We start from the raw sequence: 26,742 nt of genomic DNA, 5'->3' as shown, positions 1-26,742 counted from the left end.
CTTTTAGTCAAAAGGAAATGACATTTACGCGCTTTGTTGTGGTTTGCCCATGCATAAAACATTTTTAGTTTAAATTTTTCACGTTTCGCCCACTCATACCGTTTTCTCGTTCTCTCACGTTCTCCCAGAGTTTTTTTCCGTATTGACGCACTTGCCGCTGCTGCAGTGGGCGTGGCACCGCCTGAGGGGCGGCACATGTTGTGCGGAAAACCCGGGTGTTCCGCATCCAAAGGAACCGAGTGCCGAGAACCGGAGGGAAACCAACCGCACAAAGCAAGGCGATGGTGATGGCGATGGCGATGGCGATGCGATGACGACAACTGCAACAGAAGCTTAAATCTGCGATTGCGGGGAATGGGAAATATTTATGAAAATTAAATTCTCATTCGAACGCAGTGGAGTCGGCCTTGGGTGGTGAAAGCAGGCGAAAGTGGCTGGCGAAAGGCAGAAGGAGTCCTGGCTGAGTCAATAATTATGCTCGGTACTTGGGGAGTTTGGGCTGTACTCCCGCTTCATATTTGATTTGAAATAACATTTGGATAGCACTCGGTGCAGTTGATTGTTTAGGGCCTAACCAAATTAAAAGCGTCTGCTGTATAAACTCATATTCCATATTCCCTGCCAGCTCAGTCAGAAAGTTGCTTTCACTCCGCACTTTTTTGTTCTAACTATTGTGAGCAAATCATGCTACACCTATAGTAGTCGTGGCTTCGCAGGACCTGCTGTTTGGTGTGGCAACAATGGGTGCAAAAATCAATGCACAGCTCCAGGCTCTTCCCGCTTCCCCGCCCGCCTCCGCGCCCCCTTCCTCGACGGGATGTCCTGCCAAAGCGCTGCAAATGCGCTTCCTGCTTCCTCCAGAGACTCGGAGACGCAGAGGGGCCGTGGAGGTGCGGCTGACATTTGTTGAATATCAACAGGAAATGCAGTGAATAAACACGTCGAGTTGTCGATTCGTCGATTTCATGAGTTGCATTGTGAGCTGCGGGCTTGCCATCGCCTCCGTTGTCATTGCGAAGCCTACACGGCGAGAAAAGAGTCTGTAACTCTTGAAAATCTTATGTTGTAAGTTCTTTTGTTCTGCATATTAGCTTCAGGTTTCATACAACAGCCTGGCAAGAAAGAGAGACAGAGATTTCGGAGCGGATATATGAAAAGGGATATACATATATAATAATTTTTCTCAGTGCACCGGAAGAGGTGAGGGCGATGCGGATGAGACGTCCGTGCATTCAATTCGATGCGATTCAGCTCGAATCTCCACGAATCTCCTCGCCGCTCCTCGAATCCATTCGATTCGTTCGTTTCGATTCGATTCGATTGAGTTCTATGCGAGGCGATATTTGAATTGAATGGCGGCGGAAGTCTCCTTCGGGCGACGGCCAGCAAATAATGCCAAATGCATTTTCGATGAGTGAGCAGTGGGACAACAATTGGAGGCGATGCACAAGTTTGCATTGCAGCCCGTTGCGTAATTGCATTCGTCAAAAAATGAATGGCGAATGGCATCCATTCGTTTGTCCGTTTATTCATTGCCACGCTCATGAGTCGGGCAATCAAATTAAATTCCGGGCTAAAATGTTTTGCGAACCCCAATTTGAAGGTGAGCCTCGAACGTGGGCAATCAAAGTCTCCGCTTTTCGGTTACATTTCAGCTCGGCCATCACCTCCATCACCTCCATCACCCCCATAAGCCATCATATTTTGTCCGTCCGTATGTCCGTCCGCCCGTTTGTTCATCCGTCCGTCAGTCGATCCATCAGGCAGTCAGTCAGTCAGCCAGTCAATCATTCGAATCGTTTTCTTTTGCGTTTCGTTTTCGATTCCAATCAATTTGTTTGGCATTTTTGGCTGCCAGTTTTTCCCCTTTCCCCGTTTCCACTTCCATTTTTTTCGCGCTTTTTGTTTGCTTCTTTCGACTTGTGCTGCGAATCAGAAACAAAAAGTTTCAGCGTTGCTTGTTGCATTTTTAAATAAAGGATTCTGGACGGCGGCCACCAAGGGGTTAAGGGGTAGTACTGAATTTTGTACACTTCCGGTCTGAATAGATCCATCTTCGTTCGTTTCGCAATGCTGTTAAAGGTGCTCAATTTAGTTTTGAAAACAAAAAAACAAACAAACAAAAATGATGCACTGGCTTTTAAAATGGCTATAATATATGATGATTTTTTCTAAGAATACTTTTATCTTACAATCTTACTTTTATTATCAATCTAAGCAACCTTCTTTACTTATCAGTGTCTATTAAAAATCTCTTCTTCCTAATTTATGGTTAGTTCCAGTGTAATAAGTGTATTTCCTGGCCGTTTTTGCCTGGCAATCAAGTTTGCCAATTACTGTTGATATATTTCAATGTATTTTTCTTTTAAAGTTTTGCTGCTGGTGCTTTTCCACTGCACTTGCCGTCCAATTTGGACAAATTTCGTTATGAATTTCGAGTGTTGAAAAAACTAATCTCCAACCGCATCTTTTGTGTCTGTCAAAATGTACAGATAGTGTTTCATTTATTTGAATTTTTGAGCATAAACTTTGATTGGCATTGCCAATATTTCACTTTCACTCAATTAAGATTTTCTTTTTGGATTGTCAGTTTCTGTGGAAAAATACGATATACTTTAAATCTACTTCTATCTTTTCCACTTCTGTTCTGAAATTACAAAATGGTTCGAGTGTTTATCCTGTTCGTGTGATTGTCGATTTCTCTCTACAAACACAAGAGAATTGTATGCTCAAAAATACAGAGGCATATTTTTCAAACAGATTTCATGCTACCAAATCCCGTAGAACTCATAAATGATTTAAAAATACAGCCATTGAACAGTATATCCTTCGGCAAATCGAGTGTTCGAGCTTTAAAGAGCTTTTCAGGCCAAATAATAACTGAACCGAAGGTGTTTTCTTTAAGAAATGATTACTCACTATTCTGGCAGATATGGGATACATATATAGTAATGATAGTTTCGCCATTGGGTATTTAGGTATTTGGCGAAAGCCGTGCCTCCCTAATTGTGCACAATTACTGGGTTTAGGGAACTTCACGCTAATTGACACTTTGCAATCCAACGGAAGACTCTATTCACAAGTCCGCAGGGATCAATTGTGCGATTGGGTGGCGCTGCAGGCGGATGTGGATGCGAAGGCGGAGACGGAGACAGAGGAGAAAGTTTTCGCTTTCTCCATGGCTTTTCATCCTTTTTTCGTTGCATACCCCCAGGCGCAAGCAGTGCAGCAAACATTACTTTGTGGGCTGCGACGGGGCGTGCGAAACTTTTTAATTGACTTTTTCAATTACAGTTTAATTTTGTTGTAAGAAATGTTGGCACTGCCAATTGAAGTTTTCTCAAGCGCACACGAAAAGGCCAAAACCGGCCAGAAGTCCGAAAGTGTGAGGGATGGGGTGGCTAATCTATCATTGTCCACCGGCCAACTGGCGAGTGTGTGTGCGAGCAATTTGCAAAACTTCAGAAACACGCACCAGGCAGCCATCAGCATCTCGGGCTTGGCCCCGTGCACTGAGAGAAATCGGGTGCAGAAAAATGTATCCAACAAGAAAAGTGTTTCATGCATTCAGACACTTAAAATTGATTTCGCATTTCTTTTCCTTTCGGTAGAAACTTCATTTTAGCTAACTTGCCAACTAACACTCTTTTTGTTGCTCCGTTCCCGCCAGCGAAACCCATTCGGAAAATCTAAATTTATCTGCAACAAATTTCGCCTTTTCCTTTCGGACATGGAGAAAAGGCCAAGAAAGCACGCCAACTATGCATAAAGATGGGAAAGTGGATGAGCATGCGGGTGGCGAAGTGCTTGGGAAGGAGACGTGCTTGGGCAAGATTGCATCCTAAAAAACATTTCCTTGAAGGGCTTTTTATTATGCGACCGAAAAACTGGCCAAAGTGAAAAAGTTTCTGCTGTCCTCGGCTCAAATAATAGAACTTTCCATTAATTTTCCAACTCTTTGCCTTTCGATGTGTGACAGGTACGTAATCCCCAGAATAATTCGATGTGTGCACTCCAAGGAAATCTCCAAATTAGCCGCCACATGGAGGTGCTGCTGTCCATGGAATTATTCAGAAGACCTGCTGGCCGGCACATGATGCATTGTTGGCTGATGGTTTATTATTCCAGTGGTTTTTTGTGCCGAAACAAACATGTTACATTTATCTGGACGGGGATGGAGCAGACAAAAAACGGACAAAGTCCTAAAAAAGAGAGCTCCAGCCGAGAGGTATCGACAGGTAAAGTACCTAATGATGGATCGGATAACTAGTATTTCAATACATTTGCATGGCATGGGAATACGCTATATTTGGATGTAGACATGAACCTCTGGAAACCTGGACAAACTTCAAAGTTTTCTCTGTACTGCTCCCAGTCGAAAGCACTTCATACTCCTCGGATTAGAGGGTATTGCAAAGGCAATAACTGAGATACGAATGCGAATACGAGCGGAGAACAACAAAAGGCCACGATGAATGGGCTGAATGGGAGGTGGAGTTGCCGGGTCAGGACCTTGGTCGAAGCCAGTGATAATGGCTGCTGGTTGGGATTAGGGGGGTCAGCCGGAGGATTGGGGAGCCGTTACAAGGATCCACCTGGTCCGGAGTGCCTCGAATTAATCCCCGGCGTACACTTTGGCCTCTCTCCTCGGCAGCCGATTTTAATTGAATAACTGCACGAACGAAATGTTATGTTGTGTTGATAAGGCAATAAGATATGGCACCGTTCCCTGGGGAGTCACTTTCCGGGGACGTGGAGACGTGGGAAAGTGTGTCCTCGCAGCATATCACGGGCAGCGGAATGGAAACGGAGGGCACTCAGATTACGTTGGATTCGTCGGACAAATGGTATAAAGTAATGCAGGAAACTGGGCCATTGTTCATCTCTTCCCGCTTCCATTGTCACCTCCATCGCCCCTGTGTTGACAGGTTGATGGTTTTCCCAGGAAAAGCCAGCCTAAGCTCCCATTTACATACGATCTGCATGCATATGAGGGGTTTCGGAGAAATGTTTATGGTGAACCCGCTCATAACCGCAGATTGCCACTTGATTTGTCCTCCGCCTTTTATGCGCGCCAATCGCATTTGTTTTGGCTTTGTCTTGCCCCTGTTTTCCATTGTTTTCCATGGTTTTCCCTTCAGTTCCGGATTTTCTTTTTGACAGACAGACAAACAGACAGTCAGGCAGCCGGAGGAATGCAAAGCCCATGCGAGCTGTGGCCCTCGGCAGCCGTAATCACCGCAGTGAAATGTGTGACATGCGATATCTATTATGCAAATATTGGCAGGCTGCAAATTCACAAGCCTCCAGATTGCCACCACCTTTCACTTCGCCTGATCGGATAATCCTGATTTACAACGTCCTGCGAAATGGAATGTGACTACAAATTGCACTAGGTGTGCATACTCATCATCATAGTGCATCCATAGCTGCATCTCAAGGCATTATTTTTAACACAATTCAGATCTCGCACTGTGAATTTAATCGCTTGAAGCTCTCTCGCACTCAACTCACTACTAAACCGTTTTGAGCTTGCAATGAAAATCAGTGAAAATAGTTTAGTTATTTGGCTTTTAATCTGTGTTTTGAAACTGTTGTTCTCCCGCTCACTTTCTGTTTTTAATGCGCGACAAACTTTTATGATAAGCCCGTCTCGTCATCGTGGGAAATGCCCCAGTTCATCCCCTTCCCCACTTTACTTTCCTGTGCCATCAGAAATTAGCGTCCATTAATTAGCTGGCTCTGCAGGATTGGCGCTAAGTTGCTGGCCCCGGTTTTCTGTGCTCTATGGCCTCTGCTCCTTGGGACCCCGGATTGCCCTGAGGCTGCTCCTGGTGGGGGTCAATGCTGGGGGACGCCTCTGCCCCTGCAGATAATTACCACAGCATGTCAAAGTTTTCAGTTCAGTCGCAGTTCACCGGCTCATCCGCAGTCGTGCTCCGCCTGCTCACCTCTCCTCAGGTAATTTATCTTGGCTCCACTGGCGGCAATGCTTTAATAGATCATTTGCTGCATCATTGCGCATACGCCGTGTGAGCCCCGCTGCCGTTTCCTTTGTAGCTCAGCTAATCCTTCTGCTCGACGTCTCGTTTTCGTTGCTTTGGAGGAGGGAGGCGTCCTGCCCGCCAGTTGTCACGTCGCCCGCACATCGCTCTCCACGTTGGATTTTCCCCCCGGTTTTTGCACATCCAGATATATCACTGTCTGCGGCGGAATGCGAGTCTCCATTAAATGTGGGCCACCGCCAACGGAAGCCACCGAAGCCACCGTAGCCACTGGAGCCAGCGATGCCACCAGCGAAATTCTCGCTTGTTTGCGTTTCATTTTATTTTCGCTTGCATTTGGCAGACACCGAAAAACAGCCAAAAATATCCCCAGCTTTTCGCTTTAAAGCCGTGTCCTGAAGTGGACCACTATAATTCTATTATGGCTGTAATGCAATTTTATTTCACATTGTTTATGCTCGACGTCAGTCATCAAGGGAAAACTACGGAAAAACGGCTTTGGCTGGAACTTTTCAGCATTGAACATTTACTTTAAGACGCTCCCCTCATTTCGAACTTTTGCAATGACAAATAAGACAGCAACGAGTGCACATAAATTCAAATTTCCAGTTGGGTACTTAAAGTAAGCAATCAAGAGTAAGATTACACCAATAAATTGTCCAATTCACTTTATCAAGGACCTGGCTGATGGTGAAGAAAGCTTTAAAGCCAATGGTTGTGTCTCTCTGGAGAAAATATTAAAGAAGCTATGTTAAATTTGAAAAAATTTGTAAACATGTAACTTGTTTAATAACAAAAAGTATTCTGTAGTTGGGTGTCCAAACGTGGATCAATTTCTGGAGCGTTGGTAACTATACCTTATGGTGACTATATTCCTTTTCCCTATTTTTAGAATTTCCGCCTTTCGTTTTCATATTTTCAGTCTGCCATTTCGCATTTTCGTTTTCATTTATACGCTCTGTGACGCCGTAGGACTCGCTCCCCAGTTGCCCTTTCCCTGCCATCCACTGACCCCTCTAAAGCAGCCATCCGAGTCCCTGCTCACCCCTTTCTGACCCCTCTTGACCCATCATCGGAGGCCACTGGTGTCCTTCTGTGGATGTGGATGTCGCGTTGGCTGTCATCATCAAATTACGCCTGGCTTTTGTGGCTGGGTTTTGTTTTCGGGGCAGCAGAAGAGCCAAATTAAATTTCATTACAGGGCTATCAAGAGCTGGCTCTGCTAAATATTTAAGTATTATTTTGTTTACTTTATCGGAGATATGACGCCTTTATGTAACCAAATTCATCATTGCATTTGATAAGTTAATTGTGTAACTGAGTTTACAAAATTATTATTAATACAAATTAATGAAGATTGCCTTATTGTTGGGTTTGTGAGCTTTGTTGGCCTTTGTGCGCTCTTCGGCTCTGGTTCACTCTGCTGATAAACCGGGAATGCTCTTAAAGGCGCTCTTTCGATTCACGGCCCTGTTTCTCTGGCACTCTCTTTGATAAATCACGTATACGCCGTGTCGATCGTCGCCGGATGGCAGTCGCCAACGAATCGCGCGCGCAAACAAACCGCCAGCGAACAGCAGCGGAGGAGCATCTCCGCCTGAATGGAATAACCCTCGCCTTTGGTTGAGGAACCGAACATCGCAGATCTCGAGGCAGAAGATTGGTCACCAACCAAGTCACCTTTGACCCGGACAACGGATACGGACTACGCAGCAGACCGAAATGGCCGCTGGAATGTTGACTGACCGGGAGCGGGAGGCGATCGTCAGCAGCCTGACCAAGGACGTGCAGGCTCTGCGGGAAATGGTGCGGAGTCGGGAGAGCGAGCTGGTCAAGCTGCACCGGGAAATCCACAAGCTGAAGGTGAGGGGGTGGAGGTGGAGGTGGAGGTGGTCAGCCAGGTGAGGGGAATGTCGGGAAAAGCCATCCATCCATCGCTGTCTATTGCATCGCTTTGTTTGCTCGCTTTTTGTTTGCTGCCCCTGCCAGATAAGCAGGAGCCACACAGACCGCACTATTTTTCGGACTAAATTCGAATTCGCTTTGTGTATCGCAGAGATACAAAGTATCTGCAAATACGCACGCCGACAGGCAGCCCCTCCTCTATCTCTATCACATCGTTATCTGGGCAACAGCAGCAGACTCTGCCCAGATATCAGATACAGCCCATATACCCCATATACCATGCCTACCCCACTGAACCGCAGAGGCGGAGGAGTGGAGGCAGCAAAAACGGGGGCTAACCCATGCCCTTGCCGGCGTATCTACTAGATACTCGTATCTATCTAATGCCCCATCCCCGCCTTATAATTTGTACTTGAGCCCCCGCCGTCCCCGGCTGCCATCCACACATATTCAAACTGTAAGGCAGATTTATTGAGCCAAGTGATTAGCACTTCTTGGCGAGATCTCAACGTCGTGCACAATTTTATAGCCCAAAGAGCGGAGTGAAAATTCGAGACTTGCGACTGCGAGATACTTGGTAGCCACTGCTCAAATAATCTGGAAGCCGAAAATCATTTAATTTCCATTATCTCACTAATTGGAGCTGTAAAGAGAAGAGCTGAGACTGAGAAATTGCTAATATAAGATAATTTGGCGAGGCCTCTCATGGTTAATAGTAAGGTATAAAAACAGAAATGGGCATACTACGTTTTAAAGAGGTTCCCATTTTAAAGCATTGTTATTTAAACAATCATAAATATATGATTTGTTTTATCGATCAAGTGGCTGGATAATTTAACTTTCCTGACTCACTTTTACCGGGATGTAATTCTTCTCTTCGGCACCCAATTCAAATGCCTCACGAGGCTGCGTCGCTAATTGCCGAATCACCTCCAGCTCGAGCAGATGATCCGGTGCCCGCGCCTCTGTTTCCCCAGATCTCAGGTCTCCGTCTCCAGATTACTTTGCGGGCAAACAGAGATACAAAGATACATAGATAATATAGTTCCGACCGAGGCAGCACGCGCATCTCAAAAAAAACAGAATCGGAATCGGTTGGGAACTGAAACCGACACAAAAAGCGGCGAGCGAGAACATAGGAAATACGAGCTGGGCCCGCGAAGAGTGTTTTTGAAATGCTAATTTCTATGCAAATAATTTGGAAAACAAGCAAAAGGTGGTTGGCGACCAGGGACGAGAGCGGGATGGTGGGTGGTAACACCTCGCCCTGACATTCGGCTTATCATGTTTACCCTCTGAGCTGGAAATGGAACCGTAGCCGAAACTGAAACAGAAACTCCATGACTAGGCCCAATTTCTGGGGAGGCGCCACGGATTTGGATTTCCCTTTTGGCTGCGGCCTTATCTATGCTGTTTTTGGGTCACACCGCCGAGGGGAAAATTTAGCATTCTATTTACGGATCGTGATAAGGGAGTCGAAAAACGCACCCAATTGGCATGCACTGGCAAAAAAGTGCGTGAAAAGCATTTTATCTAAAATTACTTACTAATAATTTTCAGTGCTACTTATTGGTAAATGAAAACGAGTCTAGTACAGTATATGAATTATAAATAAGCCACTGATATTTGGTTAAATAGCTTCGTTCTCGGAGTGTATTCCGTCCCAGAGTTTGTCATCGCGAAAGCACGTGAATGCCATCCGCAGTGGGTCAGCTAATTGAGTTGGTCTCGGGTGACGAGGGAATCACGCGCCTCCATCGATTGATTGTCTCCCAATTGCCGGGGGATTGATTAACGGACGCATCGCAATTGTTGCTCCAACCTCTGACACCCATCTCCTTTGTTTTCCAGAGTGTGCTCCAGCAGACCACCAACAGCCTGAACGTCAGCCGACATGAGAAGGCCAAGACGAAGCTCTACTCCTTACCAGAGCAGTGTGGCGAGCAGGAAGACAGGGAACGGAATCCACATTTGTGCAGCTCCTGCGGCATGGTGCTGCCCACCAGTCCGGAGTTCGCCCTGGAGGCGCTTTCTCTGGGACCGCTGTGCCTCTCAGCCTCAACATCCTCCGCCTCCCCATCCGGATCGACATCTGCGGATGAAGTGCGACCCAAGGCCATGCCCGCGGCCATCAAGAAACAAGGTGTCTCCGCCGAGAGCTGTGTGCAGTCCATGCAGCAATCCTACAGCATACCCATTCCCAAATACGACAAGGATTTCAGGTACGTCTTGAAATGAGCTCTTCCTTTTTATGCCTTGCATCCCATAGCCTTGATCCTCCCCAGTGATAAGCAGCAAATCAAGGACGCCATCATGGACAACGACTTCCTGAAGAATATAGACGCCTCGCAGGTGCGGGAGCTGGTGGACTCAATGTACTCCAAGAGCATAGCAGCCGGGGAGTTTGTGATCCGCGAGGGCGAAGTGGGTGCACATCTGTACGTCTCCGCCGCCGGCGAGTTTGCGGTGATGCAGCAGGGCAAGGTACTGGACAAGATGGGGGCGGGCAAGGCGTTCGGGGAGCTGGCTATCCTCTACAACTGCACCAGGACGGCCTCCATTCGAGTTCTAAGCGAGGCCGCGAGGGTATGGGTGCTGGACAGGCGGGTCTTTCAGCAGATCATGATGTGCACGGGTCTCCAGCGAATCGAAAACAGCGTGAACTTCCTGAGATCCGTGCCTCTGCTGATGAACCTAAGCGAAGAGCTGCTGGCCAAGATAGCAGATGTTCTGGAGCTGGAGTTTTACGCCGCTGGCACCTACATCATCCGCCAGGGAACCGCCGGGGACAGTTTCTTCCTGATCTCACAGGGCAATGTCCGAGTGACCCAGAAACTAACTCCCACCTCGCCGGAGGAAACGGAGCTGCGAACGCTTTCCAGGGGAGACTACTTCGGAGAGCAGGCGCTGATCAATGAGGACAAGCGAACGGCCAACATCATCGCTCTGTCACCAGGAGTCGAATGCTTGACCCTGGACAGGGATTCCTTCAAGCGGCTGATTGGGGACCTCTGCGAGCTGAAGGAGAAGGACTACGGCGATGAGAGCAGGATGCTAGCCATGAAGCAGGCGCGGGAAAGCCGCCGGGATGAGCCGAAGGAGCAGCTGCAGCAGGAGTTCCCCGACCTTAAGCTCACGGACCTCGAGGTGGTCAGCACTCTTGGCATCGGAGGCTTTGGCCGGGTGGAGCTGGTGAAAGCCCACCATCAGGAGCGCGTGGATATCTTCGCCCTGAAGTGCCTCAAGAAGCGACACATTGTGGACACCAAGCAGGAGGAGCACATCTTCAGCGAACGCCACATCATGCTCAGTTCGAGGTCGCCCTTCATCTGCCGCTTGTATCGCACTTTCCGTGACGAGAAGTACGTGTACATGCTGCTCGAGGCCTGCATGGGTGGCGAGATATGGACGATGCTGCGGGATCGCGGCTCCTTTGAGGACAACGCGGCGCAGTTCATCATCGGCTGTGTGCTGCAGGCATTTGAGTACTTGCATGCCCGCGGTATCATCTATAGAGACCTCAAGCCCGAGAACCTGATGCTGGATGAGCGCGGCTACGTGAAGATCGTGGATTTCGGCTTCGCCAAGCAGATCGGCACGAGCACCAAGACGTGGACCTTCTGCGGCACCCCGGAGTACGTGGCACCCGAGATTATCCTGAACAAGGGCCACGATCGAGCCGTGGACTACTGGGCTTTGGGCATTCTCATCCATGAGCTGCTCAACGGAACGTACGTTACAGAGATCACCATTTGAAATTTTCAACTCCCCCAATAATGGTCATGTTTCGCTTGTAGGCCACCGTTCAGTGCTCCAGATCCCATGCAGACGTACAACCTCATCCTGAAGGGCATTGACATGATAGCTTTTCCCAAGCACATCTCCCGCTGGGCCGTGCAGCTCATCAAGCGGCTATGCCGCGATGTTCCATCGGAGCGCCTTGGCTACCAGACTGGTGGCATCCAGGACATCAAAAAGCACAAGTGAGTGAGAGAAGGAGTTTCAGAAAGCTGATGGATAACTATTGATGATGTGTTTGAATCCTAGGTGGTTCCTCGGCTTCGACTGGGACGGCCTGGCCAGCCAGCTGCTGATTCCGCCCTTCGTGAGACCCATCGCCCATCCGACGGATGTGCGCTACTTCGACCGCTTTCCGTGCGATCTGAACGAGCCACCGGACGAGCTCTCCGGCTGGGATGCGGATTTCTAGGCCCATTCCGCCGACCCCCTTGACTTAGTATTTGATCACTCCTTAGTTAAATGTAGGTTACTTTACTGATTTTCGTATAGACGTAGAAAGGAACAAGGAAACCATCTAATTGAAGTTTATCACTCAATTTACTGGGCTGTAAAAGTACACACTGGATTTGGCAGCCAGCAGCTGGCAAATTTGGGAGCATCGTGCGATCAGGGGCGTGTAGATCTTATCGCAGCCCGGCGTTGGCTCCGCAGCCAGTTTCAAGCCGGAAGGCACGCCCCTGAAGAACTCGTCGTAGCTAAGTCTCTTCCTACGGCCACGGGGCATCATGCAGGACTGGCAGTTGCAGGCGGACTCCCGGTGTTCGTAAAAGGCGTACCTGGCACGAAAGGCGCATCCCAAAAGGCTGACCTCGACGCCGGTTCGCTGGTAAACGGGGGCATTGAAGATGTCCGCCACGATCTGCAGTACACTTTGGCACCGCGAGTCCTCTCCCACCACGATGATCTTTGTGTTCGGTGTTTGGTGAAAGCCCATCTCGTGGGCAATGGCCCAGTGGTGCATGATCTGACCTTCGATTAGAGCCCGCACCTCAATCTCCGGTGCGGAGAAGCGGTGTCGGCCACGTAGGCTCTCCGCCGTCAGCGGGTTTATGTTCGCATCCCAGCGAAGAGTGCCCTTGGCAATGGGTATAATCTCCCGGTCCCGGAAGTGGACAGCCACATTGCCATTGTTGCCCGGAGGCGTAGCGTCAAGCATTTCGTAGAAGCGCCTCCAACTGCCTCCCGCCACATCCTCACAGATGGCTCTTCGTGTCAACTCCCCATTTTGAAAGCACAGGAGGCCCATGTACTCGTCTCTTCTTGTCGGGTGGCACAGCACATGGCCGTCCTCCAGCCGCGGAGCTTTTTTCAATGGCATGACCACCACATCACTGGTATCCAGGGAGAGCATGAGGAAGTCCTTCTCCACCAGAAGCCCTGCCATTTCCGAGGCTTTGCTCCCGGCGGAAGCCACCACCATGCAGTCCGTCCTGAAGTTCCAGCGTTTCACGTAGTAGTCCGCTACGCGTCCTTGCAGCTGCGACGAGGGAATGGGCTTCATCAAACGTTTGGCCAGGTCAGGAGCACATGCGTTTAGGCACGTAGGAGACCAGTTCTTTTTCCGGATGTCGAGCAGATTCATCCCTGAGCCATCGGTGTAGTCTATTGAGGCAATGCCTCCGATAAGGAGCGATGCCAAAAAGCTGCTGATCAGCGAAATCTTGGCAGTTCTTGCGTACTGCTCCGGGCACTGGGTATACACCTTCCGTATCTGGGGACCCGTGAATCTCGTATAGGCTCTGGAGCCCGTTATTTTTGACAGTTCAGCGGGACCGCCGACAGCGTGCTCCATTTCACGGACCTGCACGTCCGTTGAGCTGTCCATCCACGTGGGCGTCCTGGTCAGCTCGAAGGCGCTCTCCGTGATCTGCTCGTGGAGCCGCAGGTTGATATTCAAATTGCACAGACGCCTTAGGCCCAACTCCGACCAGAAGACACAGCCATGCTGCTGAGCTGCTCCGGCAATCGAGGCCACCGAGTGCATGTCCGCTCCCTGCTTCACCAGACAGTCTATCAGCATGTCTAGTGCCTTTACCCACATCACCGGGTTGGCCAGGTACTCGCCAGGACCGCCATCTGTTAGAATTCCATTCGTTGTCTTGAACTCTGGAAGATCAACGTCATAGCGGATCTGTGCCACATAGGTAACGTTCAATTTGGAGTCGAGGATCAGGGCGCGGAAGAGTTGGGTGCCCAAGTGGAGGCCCAGGTAGCTGTTGCCACTGTAGTCCTGCTTGATGCGGTGGCACATGTTCCATCGGTGGATTCAATGCAAGCTGCAAATCAAAATTTTGTGGGAACGAATTTTTTTATAATTTTCTAAGGCAGACGGAAAGTCAGAAACACATTGACCAATAAATGTGTAGTGCTATCTGTAGTTGCTTGCAATGTAGATACATATATTATTACTAGAATCTCTTAGTTTCCAGATAAGTTATTCGTGAGTTATTGAAAATATAGAAAATACAAAATACTTTGAATACATATTTTGGTAAATTTGATAACTAACTGAAGCCTTTTAAATTGTATTTGGAGACTTCAGCTAGAAGTTTGGATGTGGGACATGTTTCTACATAAGATTGCAATGAAAAAGTGGACATTTATGTCAATCCCATGTTCTTGTCATAAAAAAGTCAATATTTTTTTGCATAAAATTCCAACAAATAATCTTAGAATGGAGTGTTATGTCTCGTTGAACTCGTAATAAAATTCCGCATCGAACTGCATTGCCACTTTAAAATTTTTATTTTTGACCACTTTTTGCAAAAAATGATGATGGTACCCCTTTCCAAAAATGCTAAATTTAGAAAAAAAAAATTTTTGTTGATATTGTTGGAATAAATGTGTATGCCTTGATATGAAATGTTAATTAGCATAAGAATGAATCAGCTGATCGCGGATAATGTAATGAAATGTAATGTAATGTTAAATAACATAATTATGTCACTTGCTCAAAGAATGTAAAACTGAATGGAAGTGCACGAAGCACAAAACAAAAGTATTAATAAATATATTCTAACTAAAATAAAGCAATCCACTTTATTATCAACATGGTAGCAGAGCAAGGTTCGAGAAAAGAAAATAATCCAAAGTGTATAACTAAATCCAAGTTATAAAAATAAATGCTGTTCGAGTGAAGCGAAAAAAAAAAAAAAAAAAAAAAAAAAAGAAAAACGTGTATAAGAAATAAAAAGAGAAAAACAATATTAAAAGTGCGAAATATTAAAAAATACGAATACGTAAACAAGACTATTGACTAATGCTGAACAATTAAACGGAAAAAGATTGAAAACATAAACTAAAAGGATTGATGGAAGCAGATTAAAAATTTAAAAGTTCACGTGCAAGCCTTTTTATTACATGGAAGTAGAAAAGTGTGACCCTATATGAAAATGTGCATGAAATGAATGACATAGAAAGAGACATAAAAGAAGTGTGCAAACAGATTAAAAGTGAAACGGAAAAAATGAGTGCTAACGCAAAAATCGAAGACATTGTTATGCCCATATTCGATGGAGCTAATTTTGGAAGCTGGAAATTCAGATTAATGACAATATTGGAATACAAAGAGTGCAAAGAACCAGCAGTGCGAACAAGAACAACGGAAGATAATGAAACAACATGGATGAAAACAGAATTAAAAGCGAAAACAATTTTAATCAGTACAATATCAGACAAACAGTTAGAATATATTAGTGAGTGCCAAACGACATTAGAAATTATGAACAAGTTAAATGAAATGTATTCGACAAAATCAACAGCCCTGCAAATACTGTGCAGAGGAAAAATCGACGAAATTAAACTAAAAGACTATGAAACAGTGGAAGAATTTTTTATAGAATTCGAGAAAGCAGTAAATAAATTAAAAAACGCTGGAGGCACCATAGACGAAAACGAAAAAATGAGGTATCTTTTAAAAGCACTACCAACAAGCTACAGTTATATTGGGGACTTCTTAGATGTAATTCCGGAAGCACAACGAACGGTAGAGTACGTAAAATCAAAAATAAAAGAAAAAAGTTTAAACAGAGGTCCAGTGGACAAACAAAATAACGTAAGCACATTTAACACCAAAACTAAAAAAGAATGCTATGTGTGTGGCAAAACAGGTCATATTCAGAGGGACTGCTGGCATGCTGAGCAAAATGCGAGAGGCGAAAATAAACAACAACAACAATTCAACAGGCGATATCAGAATACGAATCAAAGAGGCGGCCGAGGCAGAGGTCAACATCATGGAAATGGTCGAGGACGTGGAAATTACTCAGGAGACAGGAATCAAGGAAGACAACAAGAAAACAGCGACAGCGTACAGTCATGGACAACAAGAATGATAAGAAACGAAAAATTAATAAATTGTAATAACAGCGAAAGTAACAACGAAACTACAGTAAATTGGTTATTAGATAGTGGATGCACTGATCACATTATAAACGATTGTAAACTTTTTAAGAACTGTATTAATTTGAAAAATCCTATTAATGTTAAAGTAGCCGATGGCAAACAATTGCAAGCGACCAAGATTGGAAATGTAGAAACATATTTTAGAACATACAACAATGAAAATTTGATCGATATTAAAAATGTATACTTTGTAAAAGGCATAAAACAAAATTTGCTAAGCATATCAAAGATAACTGAAAATAAATGTACAGTCGTAGCCAGAAATAATGATACAAAAATCTATAACGAAAAGAGAGAATTGCTGACAGTTGCGAGTAAAATTGATAGTTTATATAATGTAAAAAGCTTCATGCCAAAAAATAAAAGAAATGAAATATATACAAATGTAACTAAATTAACTGAAAAAGAAAAATGGCACAGGGCATTAGGCCACGTAAATTTTCAATATTTGAATAGAATTATTAAGAATAAAATGTTAGATGGTCTGCCAGATAAAATCGAGAATACCGAAATGAAATGTGCGAATTGTATACAAAGTAAAATGTCAAACGAACCATTCGAGAACAATAGAAAGAAAACTAAAGAGACATTAGAGTTAATACATACAGACTTAAACGGACCACACAGCACAACAGGTTATTGTGGGGAAAAATATTTTTTGACATTCGTTGACGATTTTAGTAAATGCGCGAGAATATATTGTATTAAAAATAAATCCGAAACTGCGAGCTGCTTAAAAGAATATGTTAATTATGTTGAAAATCAGTTCAGTAAAAAAGTAAAACAAATCCAATGCGATAACGGTAAAGAATATTTGAATAGAGAAATATTAAACTTTGTAAAGTATAAGGGAATTCAGTTAACTACATGTCCACCGTATGTACACGAATTAAACGGCGTAGCAGAAAGATATAACAGATCGGCAATGGATATTGGAAGGTGCTTAATGAGAGAAGCAAACATACATAGGCGATATTGGCCAGAAGTGATGAACACAGTAGCTTATTTAAAAAATCGAACAATCGCAAATACAGCAGTAAATAAAAGCCCATATGAAATATTTTTTGGTATAAAACCAAATGTAGAAAATTTAAAAATATACGGAAGTAGAGTTTTTGTTAGAGTTCCAGAAGTACGCAGAAAGAGTAAATGGGATAACAAATCAGAATTAGGAGTATTAGTTGGTTATAATACAAACGGATATAGAGTTTTACTAAACAATAGAGTAATAAACGCAAGACATGTTCAAGTTGTGGAAGAGAAAACAAAATTAATTTGCCTAGAGAAAAACAAGCAGAATGATAATGAAAGTGAAATAGATGAAAATGAAGAAGATGATGAAGATAACGCTAAGACAGACGAACTAAATGACACGGAAGAAGTTAATTCAAAAACTAGCGATGAAAGCGAGGGTGAGGAAAACAAAGAACATTTAACAGTGCAGAGAACATCAAATAGAAATAAAAGACCAGTAAATCTATACGGTAACCCAGTAACACATTTTATTTATATCAATTATGTAAATGCCATTGTACCAAACACGTACGAAGAGGCGATGAATAGTAATGAAAAGAAAGAATGGCTCAAAGCAATGAATACAGAAATGCAATGCTTAAATAAAAATAATACATGGCAAATTGTAGAAAAACCGATAAACAAAAAGATTATAGATGTAAAATGGGTGTACAAAAAGAAAAGTGATGGGACATACAAAGCTAGACTAGTAGTAAGAGGTTTCCAACAAAGAGAACGACTAGAAAATGTATATTCACCAGTAGGAAAAATGCAAACATTAAAAATATTACTATCATATTGTTGTAAAAATGGTCTGTTTGTAAATCAGATGGATGTCGAAACAGCCTTTTTGAATGGCTATGTAAAATCAGAAGTTTATGTAAATGAACCAAAAGGTTACGAAACAGGAGAAAACAAAGTTTATAAATTAATAAAGGCATTATATGGATTAAGAGAAAGCCCAAGAGCATGGTACGAATGTTTGCATAAATATCTCGACAAATTAAATTTTATAAGAAGCAATTACGATTATTGTTTATATGTAAAAAGAAAGGATAAAGATGAAATATATATTTTAGTATTTGTAGACGACATATTGATATGCAGTAAGAACAAAACGAAAATAACTGAAATTAAAGACTGTTTAATGAACAAATTTACAATGAAAGATTTAGGAAAAATCGGAAGTTATATTGGAATAGAAATTAATTATAGTACTGAAAGTAAGAAAATGACGTTAAATCAAAAACGATATATTGAATCACTGGCAATTAAGTATAATCTGGAAAATGCTAAGCTATACGAAACTCCAATGGAAACAAACTTAAAATTAGATCAAGCAACTGAATGTGATGAGAAAATTAAATACAGAAATTTGATAGGTGAATTATTATATATAAGCGCAGGTACAAGACCAGATATATCATATTCCGTAAATTACTTAAGCAGATATCAAAGTTGTTACAATTCAACACACTATAAATACGCGCTAAGAGTATTAAAATATTTATATAAGACAAGAGATCTGAATTTAACTTTTGAAGAGAATAAGAATAATGAATTATTAGATTGTATGGTAGACTCCGATTATGCAGGAGATAATGTTGATAGAAAATCCACGACGGGATTTATAATTAGAATGTATGGAAATATAGTATATTGGAAAACACACAAACAACACGCAGTAACAAAATGTTCAACGTTTGCAGAGTACATTGCCATGTCAGAAGCAGTCACAGAAATATTATTTGTCAAAAACATGTTATGTGAAATATTTAATATTGATAACGAAAAAGCGATAAAGATTTACGAAGATAATTCAGGCGCAGTAGCCATTGCTAAATTTGGTAACTTTACAAAAAATTCGAAGCACATTGAAGTGCAGTATCATTATGTTAACGAAAATTATGAAAAAGGTATTATAGACATTGTGAAGATAGAATCAAGACTTAATATAGCAGACATGTTAACCAAAGCGTTAGACAAACAGAAATTTATACGAAATAGAGATGCTGTAAAGTTAAAGTAATGAAAGAAAATCAAGACAACAAATTTAAGAGGCGTGTTGGAATAAATGTGTATGCCTTGATATGAAATGTTAATTAGCATAAGAATGAATCAGCTGATCGCGGATAATGTAATGAAATGTAATGTAATGTTAAATAACATAATTATGTCACTTGCTCAAAGAATGTAAAACTGAATGGAAGTGCACGAAGCACAAAACAAAAGTATTAATAAATATATTCTAACTAAAATAAAGCAATCCACTTTATTATCAACAGATATCATTCTAAAAGTGTTTTGAGTTTTTAGTTTGGGTCAATAGCTATTCAAAACAGTAAAAATTTTGGTTGTGGGACAATTATAAGGCAAGTTATGACTTGAGGTTGCGAGGAAAAAGTGGCATAAAGCCAGTCCCACGCTTTTTTCATAAAAAAGTAAATTTTTTTTGCATAAAATTCCAACAAATAATCTTAGAATGGAGTGTTATGTCTCGTTGAACTCGTAATAAAATTCCCAATCAAACTGCATTTCCACTTAAAATTTTGTAATTTTTGCAAAAAATTATGATGGTACGTACCCCTTTCCAAAAATGCAAAAATTTCGAAAAAAATTTGTTTCTTGATATCATTCAAAAAGTGTTTTGAGTTTTTAGTTTGGGTCAATAGCTATTCAAAGCAGTAAACATTTTGGTTGTGGGACAATTTTAAGCCATATTTTGGCCGAAGATCTGAAAAAACCCCTTATGATATGGAAAATCGGTGTACATTCAAATCAAAAGCATTCTATTTTTGGCCCAGCTTGGCGAGAATAGTTTCATAGGAAACACCGATTGGTTAACTACTGCTGCTGCTGACCAATGCGCCTCTGCTCCGTGATCTTGAACTGCAGCAGGACCACGAGGTAGGTGGCCATGAAGGAGATGTTCGTCGTGATCAGCTCGCGGTTGATGTTTGCATACCCGTCCAGGTTCATGATGGGCGGGTTCTTGTTGATGGCCACGAGCAGCATCTCCACTTCCTTCTGAGTGGCGGAGTCTACTGCGGTCAGGTTAATATTGAGCAGCTTCGTCTGGAAGTCCAGTCCCACCTTGCGGGAGGCGTAGTGCGCCTCGTTGCAGATGATGTATAGCAGGCCCATGCAGTAGAACACGATGACGAACAGACCCACCTGTAAATGTCCCAATTAATAAGAGTGGTTCAATGTTGAGGCTAACAAGCCCACCTCCTTGTAGGTTGCTCCGTGGTCTATGATTTCGCTGATGCTTCCGTAGGTGGCGATGATCGTTGTGAAGAAGATAACCAGGCAGTACATGCCGTACATGTTGGAGTACGCGCGTCCCAGTTGCTGCATCATGTGACTCAGGTCCACCCACAGATGGCGGTACTCGGTCAGTTTCTGGGCGGGCTTCTCGCCCCGGATGGTTGTCTGGATGTTTAGTTTTTGTAATTTTGCAATTTAGCAATGAAAATTTGTTTGTTTTACCTGCAAAGCGTCGGAAAGAGCGCGACTTGCTGTTCCGAATGCGTTGCAGTTGATGTACCTTTCGGATTTCAGAAAGGAAGTATTTATTGTCCATTGGGGGCCTCTTCACTGGGTTTTGCCATGGATCAGGTACTCACCACAAGCTGCAGAAGCAGTTAAGCATGGCGATGATGGGGTAGTAGGCGAATGTGTACCACAGCCGGAAGTCCGGCTGCAGGAAGTACTGCGACAGGTTAATGGCGATGCTCAGGAGCCAGGAGAAGACGCACAGCGACCAGGTGAGTGGGTAGAGATTGGGAAATACGATCGGCGAACCGGTGGTTTTGAAGAATTTGTACTGGTAGTTGGTCCACATGTTCTTGAAGATGGCCACCTGGGGACCGTGCCGCCAACTGGCCACCGGGAGCAGAAAGTTGGTAAAGAGCAGGCTGATGAAGATCACGTTGTAGATGGCCTCATCGAAGCGCTTGTCCGGGCTGGTGACGAATTTCTTCACCCGCTCGCGCAGCACCAAAACCACAATGGTCGTCTGGCAGCTGTAGATGAAGATGGCCCACATGACCTGCTTGGAGCCCCAGGAGTAGCCCGTCCTGGGCATATTCTTCTCGGGCGGATTGCGGTGAATGGGCATCACGCCCATTATCTGGAACAGCACCAGGAGGCTCTTGGTGGTCTGGTAGAAGGAGTCGTGCTTGTCCAGTTCCAGGGGATCGTCCACAGTTTCCGGCTTGCGTACGTACACCTCCTCCATGGCATCACCACGAGCCATCAGCTTCAGTTTCTCCCGGTAGCGCACCTCGTCCTCCAGAAACTGGCGCTGGTTGGGATTCAGCATGGGCAGCACCTTCGAAGGCGGCGTTAGGCCACGACTCACTGCCCAAAACGACATCGTGCGATCAAGGAAAGTCGTACGGGTGCCCAATGACGGACCTTTTATACTCCTCCACGCAGCCTTGCTATTGACTTTCGATTGAAAGGCAAACAATGAAAGGAACACGCCCGGGGCGGCGCCCATTTGCTTGCCCTCCATTAAATATGCTTAAGTCCGGGACATGAGCACGAGCCTAGTCGGGCAGCTTTCCTGCAGTCGGAGAAAGTGGTGCGATATCCTTATCGCATTACCAACTTAGTTTTAAAGCTTCCCTTCCTAGCAAAATGAAGGTGCCATTCAAAAGCTGTGGGCCATTTGAAATATTCTTGTAGATATACTTGATGTTATGAGCATTCACTCGGCCACAGCTTTTCTCTCAGTGTCCGCTTGTTGTGGTCATTCTGCTGACACCGACCAACGGGTGACCCCAACAGCAGGGCAGGATGTGGATGTGGATGTGGATGAGGAGGTGGAGGCGGCCAGCTGAGGGCGACCGAACGGAGAAGGTACATAAAATGCGCTTAATTTGCCGGAAATGAAAGTTTAACGATGTGTAAATGCTTACGAATGCCGATAGAGGCTCGCACTAATGACCAATAAAAATGTGCCACCAACGGGCCGGACTGCCATCTCCATCTCCAAAGCCATCGCCATCTTCTCCTTTGTCACAATCCTTGACCCCTGGCCCAGTTCATCTGGTCCGGCGTGTGTGTGGGTCTGACTTTTGATCTATTTCTGCCTCAGATACCAAAAGGCCCGGCATTAATGGCTCTTAAGGCGCTTAAAGCCCAGCGAAAGTGGAGAGAAAATCCATGGCAATGACAGCGGATTCCGGATTCCGAATCCCCTCAAGCAACTCCGCCGGGATAAGCCAAATGCGAGCTACAAATCTTCGCCGAAGAATGTTTGCAATTTGCGAGCTACATTTAAAGAGTTTCACGGCTTTGAGTTTCGGTGGACTCGTAGCCAACTGTTGCGAGTTCGACCCAGCTTTTTGGCCAGAGTTTCCCTGTTTTCCCTGTTTTGGCAGCGAAACTCACTTTCATTGCACACAGTTTGGCAAACTCAGCTCGTTTAATGCGAAAACTTTCAAGACAAACGACAGGCGGGAGTGCATAAATAAAGTGTTTAGCTGCTTTTTGTGTGCGCCGTGTCACATAATTGAACCCAACTTAAGCAAGCCACTGCAGTTGCCCATTTAAAACGCGCTGGCGTAGCTTCATCCGCCAGGATGCGGCTTAAAGAACTGGTGCAGCGCATCCCAGGATTTGTGCCCTTTCCCAGGCCTTATTCGTAGTGTCACTGCAACCCAGCGAATCTCTCATGGCCGCCGGCTGTCAGCCACCAGGCGTCCTTGGCGAACAAGTTACATTTCGATTTCCGAATCCCGTGGCTTGAGTTCCTCCCTATGCTCCTCCACCACCGCCTCAGTCTGCCATCCATCACGGGGCTGCACTGAAAGGAAATCTCACTTTATCTGAATGCTTCGTTCCTTGAGTAGAATGTTCGATTCTAGGGAGACTTGATTTAAGTGCTGCAGGTAGAGCAAAAAGGATGTACAACACAAAACACATTACAACACAATTTGATTCCACTATTAATCGAATAAAGTTTTTCCTCCTTTAAGCCAAGCATTTTCTCGCCGTAGAAGTAATGCAAGTATCTTGTGCAAAATGGTGCTGAGAAAATGTGAGAAAGATTTACTTTTTGCAGAGAAGACTTTTATTAATATCAAGGGAAGCGCGAAGGAGAACAAGCCAAAAATGGATTTTAGATTGGCTGCAGTCCTGCGTCCTAAGCAGAGGATGACTCGGTGGTGGCTTCCGTGGTTGTGGAGGTGCTGGCTTCGGTGGTCGTTGTAGTGGTGGTGCTGGTGGTGCTGTTGCTGGGAAGAGTGGCATTTGGAGGCAGTCCCCACGGTCCGCCGGGACCACCTGGTCCTCCCTGTGGACCACCTGGTCCTCCTGGTCCTCCCTGGGGACCACCTGGTCCTCCTGGTCCTCCCTGGGGACCACCTGGTCCTCCAGGTCCTCCCTGGGGACCACCCTGAGGTCCACCCTGTGGTCCACCCTGGGGTCCGCCCTGAGGGCCACCACGAGGACCTCCACGTCGGCCACCTTGAGCGGCAGCCACGGCAATCAGTGCGAAGAGGGCGACGATGATGAAGGAACGCATCTTGTTTGGTGCTTATATCTGTCAGTGGAACTGGACTGTGATAGCTAGTCGCCAGTTGCGCAAGCCTTTTATACTCTCACCTCGCCATTTCCACCGACTTGATAACCAGATGGTTTTCGGTGACGTCGTCGGCGATAAAATAACTGTCAGGTGTAACTTGGTAAAACCGGAGCCAGACAAAGAGTCTTGAGCTGAGCTGTGCCAAACGCTAGATGGATAGATGAATGAATATCTGTTTTTCCCTGCGTCACAGACCAAAGAGCAGCTGCTCTTGATTCGTTTTCGTTTCAATACTGTCGTCGTCGTTTTGGTCTGCGTTTGGGTTTTTGTTTGAGTTTGTGTTTGTGTTTGTCCAGTCGACTATTTATCACCACAAAACGTGGGTGGTGGGGGTGGTTTTTATAGCTAATGGAGTTGTCGCCTTCTGATTCGATTTCGTTGCGTTTGCGGCTAATTCATCAGTTCGACCAGCAGCGGATGCGATTTATGAGTTTGCCTGCGTTGGTCCTTCAAATGCAGGACCAATAAATAAATGTAAATTTAATTTGCTTTGGTTGGGGAAAATTGCAAGGTCTGAAAGTGCACTTGAATCAATTCGAACTGTGAAAGTGGAGTAAAAGTAGTTTATATTTTATCCAATCTACTTAAAATACCAATGGCTCACACAATAGTTTACTCCTTTGTGCAATTTATACAAAAACCAGCTCCGTTTGACGCTGCATTTAAATGAATCAAAGCAGGACAGCTTAACCACTTTCGAGTTTAATCACATTTGCGAGCTGTGTAGACGCAGGCGAGGATGGCACTCAGGCTAATGCAATTAAACATTAATCATACGCACTGTGTGGCCGGCCGGACCAGCAGGATACATATGTCGATGTCCGAGGGCCGTTGCCGGGTTACACTCACAGTTTTAGAGCGAAGCATCCACAAATTAGCAAATTGGACATAAATTGACTAATTAGTGCTAAAAGCAAGTGGCCAATGTTTGCTCCAGCCACACCGAGCTGGAGTGCACCAGGCTGCAATCCCTTCGCCCCTTTGTTAATTCCGTGATATGGAAGGGAAAGTGATAATTCAATGTGCGTAAATGGAAACTAATTTCGTTTTATTGCGGCCTCCCCTTACTTCTTACCTCCTTCCTCGATCCACTTGGCTGGGGAAATTAAAATGCAAATTTCATTTGCATTGGAAATTTATCGCTATAATGAGCGCTGCAATTGCAATTAAAAAATCTGGAAAATCTGAACAACTGTGGAATGTTTCCCATTCCCCGCCCCGATTTTTGCCCGTTTTTGGCCTCTGGCCATAATCCACGGCCCAATGCGTTCGCCTTCTATAATTTGCCGAGCTTAGTCCGACCAAGATCTTCAAATTTTAATTAAAAACGCTTTGCATATTTTTCCGCAATTGATTTTTGTTTGCAGCCCAACCAAGTGCAATTGAAAAGGGAGAAATGTGGGGAAAATGGGACGTGGGTGTTGGATCGAACAAATTGTGCCATTATTCCGGTCACGCTTTTGTTCTCGGGAATTGATGGTTTAATCAGCTGTCTATCCGATCCATGGGAAGGCATCCATCTGCTAGGATTTGCCTCGCTGCCTCGAAGGTCCTTTTTTGGTGCCTGATAATTGCAAAACACACAGGCGCCTAGTGCATCAATTAGCAAAGCAAACGCAGCCACTCAGCCGGCAAAGATAAAACGCAAACCACTCCGAAGGACCTTTCCCCGGAATCCTGAGAATACTACGAATCCTGAGACTCCCGACTACTGCACTACTGCAAATGCATTCTATTAGTTGCCCAAGCGCCAAACCGAGTTTTTATCTCTGGGCAAACAGTCGCAAGTGCCGCACAAAAGACAAAGAGACGAGCCATTGTCCTCGATGGATCACCCCTCCATTCCCAGCTCCACTGCGCTCCAAAGTCTATATTGCCATGCAAATGCTATGGCATTAAAGGATTTCCCAACTGCCGCGTTCTTGCATCCATTTGTTAGTATCGCCATCGCCATAGCCATCGCCGTCGCCATGGCCGGCTTTTATTGACTTTGCGCATTTAACTTTTAATTTTCACCATGTTAAAGAGTCGAGTTCGGTGGGCGGGTGAAAAAGTGAAAAGCGGCGGTGTTGCCAAGCTGAATGGCAAAACTTTTTCCGTTAAATGCTGAAACAACCCCGTGCGCTTTAAGCGGTTCTTCTTGTTCGGCGTTTGGGGCTTGTAACACCTTTTAGTCCACTAAATGTATTCACATACCCTGGGCTCTGCGGGGCATATTGCTGAGATGGATGTTTTGGCATTTTCGCTTTGGATATTATTGAAGTTGATGAATCACAAGTTTAGTAGGAACATAAGTCATAAGTCACAGGATCGATTAAAATCTAGAGTTGTTTACTAGCATTCTATGCTGAGGAAACCTCAGTAGTGGTGCTGGATTCAGTGGTGCTAGCCTCAGTGGTCGTGGTTGTGGTGCTGTTGGAGAGCTCAGTTCCATTCGGAGGCAGACCCCATGGACCCCATGGACCGCCAGGACCTCCTTGCTGCTGACCTCCTTGCTGCTGGCCGCCCTGTTGTCCTCCTTGCTGACCTCCCTGTGGTCCTCCTTGTTGTCCTCCCTGAGAGCCTCCCTGGGGTCCTCCTTGCTGACCACTTTGAGGTCCTCCTTGGCCACCTTGCTGTCCACCTTGTGGTCCTCCTTGAGCAGCAGCCAGGGCGATCAGGGCGAAGAGGGCAATCAAAATGAAGGAACGCATTTTCTCTTTGGTAGTTTGCTTTGCTGGGTGAAAACTCGGGCTGTAATACATCTTCCCACAGCCAAAGCCCTTTTATATGGTCGAAATTTTCCATTAGGCACAAACTTGTTTCTTCAAAAACAGCTGCGGCTGGGGCGCCGTCACAGAAATCAAACAAACGTCTGTGTTATTTTGGTAGAACCGAAAACCAGACACAAAGAGAGTTCAAAGCCTGGGGAAAATGTTTACTGTTTGCCACTGACTAATTTACCTGAAGTGCGTCATCTAGCAGGTGCTCGTTTTTTTTTTTTGCTCTCTGTTTATGAAATTTTCATTTCTTATTTTT

The 26,742-nt window shown here is 44.9% G+C and overlaps 5 protein-coding genes across 5 annotated transcripts; 1 reads left to right on the top strand and 4 right to left on the bottom strand.

Annotated features, from left to right (window-relative positions):
- Positions 1-7,526: 7,526 nt before the first annotated feature.
- On the top strand, positions 7,527-12,234 carry LOC120458137 (cGMP-dependent protein kinase, isozyme 1). Its single transcript, XM_039645681.2, has 5 exons — positions 7,527-7,868; positions 9,762-10,132; positions 10,196-11,641; positions 11,708-11,893; positions 11,958-12,234. The coding sequence occupies exons 1-5, from the start codon at positions 7,728-7,730 to the stop codon at positions 12,118-12,120; spliced, it is 2,307 nt and encodes a 768-aa protein (XP_039501615.1). The 5' UTR covers positions 7,527-7,727; the 3' UTR covers positions 12,121-12,234.
- LOC120458138 (xylulose kinase) lies at positions 12,167-14,165 on the bottom strand. Its single transcript, XM_039645682.2, has one exon. It carries the CDS (start codon positions 13,960-13,962, stop codon positions 12,244-12,246), a length of 1,719 nt encoding a protein of 572 aa, XP_039501616.1. The 5' UTR covers positions 13,963-14,165; the 3' UTR covers positions 12,167-12,243.
- A 5,905-nt stretch (positions 14,166-20,070) lies between these two features.
- Positions 20,071-21,522, bottom strand: LOC120450791 (gustatory and odorant receptor 21a). The gene is given in 5 exon segments (XM_039633956.1): positions 20,071-20,164; positions 20,166-20,303; positions 20,358-20,561; positions 20,619-20,676; positions 20,756-21,522. Coding segments are annotated over 5 exon segments (1,212 nt in total). The 5' UTR covers positions 21,508-21,522; the 3' UTR covers positions 20,071-20,104.
- Positions 21,523-23,188: 1,666 nt separating this feature from the next.
- LOC120451332 (proline-rich protein HaeIII subfamily 1) lies at positions 23,189-23,693 on the bottom strand. The gene has a single exon (XM_039634913.1). It carries the CDS (start codon positions 23,662-23,664, stop codon positions 23,284-23,286), a length of 381 nt encoding a protein of 126 aa, XP_039490847.1. The 5' UTR covers positions 23,665-23,693; the 3' UTR covers positions 23,189-23,283.
- A 2,262-nt stretch (positions 23,694-25,955) lies between these two features.
- Positions 25,956-26,450, bottom strand: LOC120451341 (heterogeneous nuclear ribonucleoprotein A1-like). The gene has a single exon (XM_039634924.1). The coding sequence runs from the start codon at positions 26,415-26,417 to the stop codon at positions 26,067-26,069; it is 351 nt and encodes a 116-aa protein (XP_039490858.1). The 5' UTR covers positions 26,418-26,450; the 3' UTR covers positions 25,956-26,066.
- Between the last annotated feature and the right edge of the window lie 292 nt (positions 26,451-26,742).

This window comes from Drosophila santomea, chromosome 2L, assembly GCF_016746245.2.
Source record: "Drosophila santomea strain STO CAGO 1482 chromosome 2L, Prin_Dsan_1.1, whole genome shotgun sequence".
In the NCBI taxonomy this organism is placed as follows: Eukaryota; Metazoa; Arthropoda; class Insecta; order Diptera; family Drosophilidae; genus Drosophila; species Drosophila santomea.
Note: the sequence above shows the minus strand (reverse complement) of the source record. Positions and strands in the feature narration are given on the sequence as shown.